This window comes from Sabethes cyaneus, chromosome 2 (assembly GCF_943734655.1).
Source record: "Sabethes cyaneus chromosome 2, idSabCyanKW18_F2, whole genome shotgun sequence".
Taxonomy (NCBI): Eukaryota; Metazoa; Arthropoda; class Insecta; order Diptera; family Culicidae; genus Sabethes; species Sabethes cyaneus.
The window spans coordinates 143,324,772-143,330,114 of NC_071354.1; the positions used below are offsets into that span (position 1 = coordinate 143,324,772).

Sequence of the window (5,343 nt, forward strand, 5' to 3'; positions counted from 1 at the left end):
AACGCTTCCGATGCTGGTTCCAAAAATTTAGCGTACCGATTTGACCACAATGATATTTCAGCTGGGAATTAACGATTTCCTGCAGTTTGATTTTATGGATGCTCCGCTAGTTGAATTACTGTTGCCTGCTTCAGACCTATTGCACTCTTTATCTGCATTAGACAACGAAAGACAGCCGGCATGATTAGATTGCCGTATGACAGACTTTCCCTTAGAACCGAACATATATAAAATGCTAATTATGTCGGTTGTACCAACCTGTTCTGATGAAATTGATCAGAAACCAATTGTTAAATCACTTGAGGGAGATCACCTTTGCTTGCCGTTTATAACAGTTGAAATAACAATATTTTCAATGCATGGTGCACGGTGGAGAATATTATCCTGTAGTTAATTGGCATCATGGATAGGCTTAAGTTAGACGTGTTGTCTGCAGTCAAGAATACGGCATATGTCCAGAAAACTATTTCCAGGATTATCGATTTTCCCATCCGTACAGGATTCTGCTGCATAATGCCCCCGGGAGATGTTTCCAATTTATTCGAAGTTCCAATAACCGATGATCGTCATTGGATGTGCCATCATGATAAGGATTTTTAGAGTAGTAGCTACACGGGCTCGACAACTTTGAGGTAAATATTGGTATGTGTTAGTTTAGCACACGTCTAAAACCGCTTCTCATCCCAAATAGGATAACGTGAAGTCTATGCCACATTCGATTAATGTTCAGGCAGTTCAAACTAATAGGTAGCCAGTGGTTTCACTTCAGTATATTCCAGCTAAATATGCCAGATCTGACCGGCTCTGCTGCAGGCTGAACATCGCAAATTGTGGTTTTAGCCGCGGATGAATCTATACTCGGAATGCAGGTAACCACAGTCAGCAAACCTACACTGCAGAGCCACACCAAAAACGTACGTAAAATTCCTGTTAAAATTATAGTAATCTACGATATATATGTATAGACATAACCGATTGTTTGTTATTTGGATTGTGAAATAATGAGAAATCCGTCTAATTTATTTATATATTACCGTTCACATTATGCTTACTTCGAAAGAATCATATGAATCTTTTGCAATAATTGAATGTGGTGCATCTGCAAGTATACTTGAAAGTTTCTCTGCAAGTATACCTGCAGGTGCACCACATTCATTTATTGCAAAAGATTCGTTTGATTCATTCGGAGTAAGTATAACGTGAATGATTATAAAAACTATAAAATTTATAGTTGAGATGACTACGTTCATGGTTATTTCAACAATAGTTAATAACGTCATTTTTACCACGAAATTGTCACGACAACCAACTCGTCCCGTTCATTGCGTGTTTAAGATGACTATTTTCTTGTCAGCAATATCATACAAAACCTGGTCATGATAACAAAACCATTGTCATGATGACAATTGTATAGTTTTAAATTATAGTTGTCCCAACCATACATGGTCATTTTTACCATAAAATTGTCACTGCAACCAGCTAGTTCCGTTTATTTTTTTGTCCAAGATGACTATTTTCTTGTCAGTAAAACTATACAAAAAGTGGTTAAGATAACTAAAGCATTGTAATGATGACAATTTTATGGTATACAGATTATAGTTATGCCTACTATGCGTGGTCAACCGTACCATGCGTGTATTGTTCAAGCTTATAGTCGAAATAACCATGAAAATGTTGTCTAGACCAGTTTTCCCAGTCGGTTGAAAACCACCATACTTTTCTGGTCAAGCTTACCCCTAAAATGGTAGAATTTACCATGAAATTTTTCTGTGTGTAATTTTCAATTTTTTGTTAAGCACTTTTCTGACAGAGTGCAGTGGGATTTGACGTTTATTTCTCCTCACCTGCACGCACCTCACTCTGGATCGGCCTGTTTTAAAGTCTCTATAAGTCCCAGTTCGGAATTTTATAAGCTCAAATACGGTTAATAAGTTATTATTTTAATTATATACTCGACTTCAGCATGGGTTCCAAGTCAGAAAACAAAAATAAGGGAACATTTCAACCGGTAGGTATTTGCCAGTGATATTATTATTAGTCAAAGTCTAACAAAGTCTCCTACGTTGAACGAAAAAGGATTCAGATGTTCACATCACCTTTGATGATCAAATGAAGATCAATAAATTCGCTAATTACAATGCCAAAGTCGAAGATCTTAAAGAGGAACTGAAAATAAAGCAAAACGAGCTAAAAAATTTGGAAGAAGCGGGTGATGAGATCGAACTTCTCGATGACGACATGCAGATTCCATTTCTAATTGGCGAAGTGTTCATATCGCACAATTTGCCTAGAACACAGGTTAGTAACACATTTTCTTATTATCATGTATGATAAATTCTAATTTTGTACCCCACTAGGAATTACTCGCCGAAGTAAAGAAAAAGAAAAAGCAGGAAATTGAAAACATTCAAAAGCTGTCAAAGGAAATTCAGGAAAAAATGAGTGAGCTGAAAGCACATCTGTACGGAAGATTCGGAAGTAACATTTATCTTGAAAACGACGAATAGATTTTGTACTAGTAACTTTTGTGCTATTTATTCTCTTTATTCATGTGTGTCGTTTCAATGGGCTTGTTAAGTCGGTTGCGAAACAAGAACACAATATCATCCAAGCTGTCAACTAGTAACAATTCCTGTTGAAAAAGAAAATTTCATCAAAAAGTTGATAGGTATCATTTTACAATTTTATGTTCCATACCTCTAAAACGTTGACTTGAATAGGGTTTCTATAATGCTCCCAACGCATCAACTCTTGCATCTTCATTGATCGTTGCTGTTTGACTGCGCTTGTTTTGTTTATTTGTATTTGAAATCGGCTTTTCAATGAATCGTTACAGTCTTGGTTAGTTTCAAAGGCCTCAGGTGTATCCCCTGATCCTTTACAAATGCACGCAAGTAGCTGATGAGTGAGACAATCACTATCACAGCAACTTTCTGAGTACGAGAATAAATCTTTCAACTCGTCATCTGAGAATTTCAGATTACTAAGATTTAGTTTTTGGTCTACAACAGTACCACTCAGAGAAGTTTTTGAGATTTGTCGTTGGTATATTTTTTCCTCGATAGTAAACGCAGTAATGAGACGATAAATATATACTGGCCGTCTTTGACCATCACGCCAAATTCGAGACATTGCTTGTAAATCGCTTGCTGGATTCCAGTCGTTATCGAACAACACCAGTCGAGAGGCACCTATTAGGTTAAGCCCTGCTCCACCAGCTTTTGCACTCAAGAGAAATATAAAAGTATCCGATGGACTGTTGAAACTGGACACAATTTTATGTCTATCATTAGCTGGTGTGGATCCATCAAGTCGACAAAATTTGTAGTTATAATGTTCACAGAGTCCCATTATCATGTCTAATGTCTTACTGTAATAAGAAACAATAACGACTTTCTCTCTATGTTCGAGTAATCTTTCCAGTAGGTTTTCAAGTACGCCAACCTTTCCAGAATCGTCCGGACTCATGTCAGTCCACGGAGGTAACTGTTGTTTCAGGAATTCATTCAGTGAATCTGGCTCGTTATCTTTGTAAGTTGTAATAAGCGACGGATGATTGCATATCTTTTTGAGAATAGTAATCAGCTGCAAGGGCATTACAGATTTTTCAGGTTGATTGTAGAATTCCAACGCTATATGCAATAGTCTTTGTTGGAGCACAGAAGGACGGACAAATATAACCAATTCTTGCTTTTCCGGCAAGTATTTATTGTTAATTTCTTGTGTACGGCGAAGCACAAAGGCCGAGGTTATTTGGTTCAATTCATCAAGACGAGTCTTGCCTTGTTCTTCCAATTCTGATGTAATATTTGGTTGTTGCAATTGTACAATAGGATTTTCATATTTGGTTCTGAAATCAATGTATGATCCTAGCAGTCCAGGATTTACAAAATTTATCAAAGAATAAAACTCCTGTAAATCATTTTGGATCGGTGTTCCTGTCAGTAGAATTCTACGATTGCAATCAATACTGTCTAACACGGAAAAGGCTCTAATTGTGTCGTTTTTAAGTCGATGTCCTTCATCACATACTATTAAATCAAATTTGACTGGCTCCAATTCGGCTATTTGCTTAGTTAACTTTTCATAAGAAATTATTAGAATTGGTATATGAGGTGACTGCACATATTTTCTCAATTTATTATTGGGTCCTACTATAAAAGTGAAAATTCTCTCCGTGTCCAACCACTTAGAAAATTCCAGGTTCCAATTCTCTACTAAGCTACTAGGGGTAACTATTAAAACTCGTTTAATTAAAGGTTGACCATAGGGACCTAGTTTCAACATAGTGTATATAGTAGAAATGCATTGCAACGTTTTACCTAAGCCCATCTCATCGGCCAAGATTGCTCCATACCATTCACGTTCTTGCAATGTAAATCCCATGAGGCAATTGTATAAAAAGTTGACCCCGTCTCGCTGATGAGGCCGCAAATGCTTGGCCAAGCAATATGGAACCACGACTTCTGATATTGCAACCTTGTTTCTATTATGTTTCCATTGATGCTCAAAATTCGGAGGCTGCATTAATAGCGGAATGAAATCATCTGGAATCTCCTCTGTTTTCGCGCCTACACGCTTAAAGGTGATTGGATTTTTGTTACCCATAGAACTGCTGTTTTCGAGTATTTTTGGAGGTCTAAAAGTTGTACAAGTGGGGATGGCCGGCGACTGATTCATTTTTGAAGTTTCATTCAGACCTCTATCAGAGCTAACTATCCGTTCTATAATTTCTACTTCTTTCGAACCAACAATCAGCCGACAGCCCTCCTTCAGTTCTTCTAGTTTGATTCCGTTAGCTGAGGTAATGATTTTTTCGTTGTCATCTTTTAAGGTTGCACACCGTCCTACCAGTTCTAACGTTCCATCTCCTTCCCATGTTTTGTGTTTGCGGGTAGTTATTTTACCCCACACAACAATAAAACGAATTGTTTCACTCGATGAATGATTTACCACTTCCTTCATAGCGCTGGATTTTCGGGCCTTGGCTAACGTCTCTAACGCTCGAGCATGATTCTCCGGACTATTCAACAACTCTAACATAATAGGATCTGTTGCAGGATTTAGTGCTATTGAAGCTGCTGGTACTGCTTTTTTTGAAATTTGATCCGCAGAACCATTATCTACCAAAGGACGTTTCATTGAAGGAGCGCAACTTCGTCGCATTTTAAATAAAACGAGAATCGATACTTTCAAAAAAATTTGCAAACTTCTTCAGTATGGATGTATTGGTGTTAAGTGTTAGTATTTTTGGTAAACAATCTCATGTCCACACACAGAAAAATTTCATGGTAAATTCTACCATTTTAGGGGTAAGCTTGACCAGAAAAGTATGGTGGTTTT

At 37.3% G+C, this 5,343-nt stretch overlaps 2 protein-coding genes across 2 annotated transcripts; one reads left to right on the forward strand and one right to left on the reverse strand.

Annotated features, from left to right (window-relative positions):
• The first annotated feature begins 1,838 nt into the window (after window positions 1-1,838).
• On the forward strand, window positions 1,839-2,603 carry LOC128734547 (probable prefoldin subunit 4). The gene is made up of 3 exons (XM_053828801.1): window positions 1,839-2,008; window positions 2,077-2,298; window positions 2,358-2,603. The coding sequence occupies exons 1-3, from the start codon at window positions 1,964-1,966 to the stop codon at window positions 2,505-2,507; spliced, it is 417 nt and encodes a 138-aa protein (XP_053684776.1). The 5' UTR covers window positions 1,839-1,963; the 3' UTR covers window positions 2,508-2,603.
• On the reverse strand, window positions 2,531-5,135 carry LOC128734545 (DNA repair and recombination protein RAD54B-like). Its single transcript, XM_053828800.1, has 2 exons — window positions 2,698-5,135; window positions 2,531-2,632 (listed from the first exon to the last, which is right to left on the reverse strand). Exons 1-2 carry the CDS (start codon window positions 5,041-5,043, stop codon window positions 2,531-2,533), a joined length of 2,448 nt encoding a protein of 815 aa, XP_053684775.1. The 5' UTR covers window positions 5,044-5,135.
• Between the last annotated feature and the right edge of the window lie 208 nt (window positions 5,136-5,343).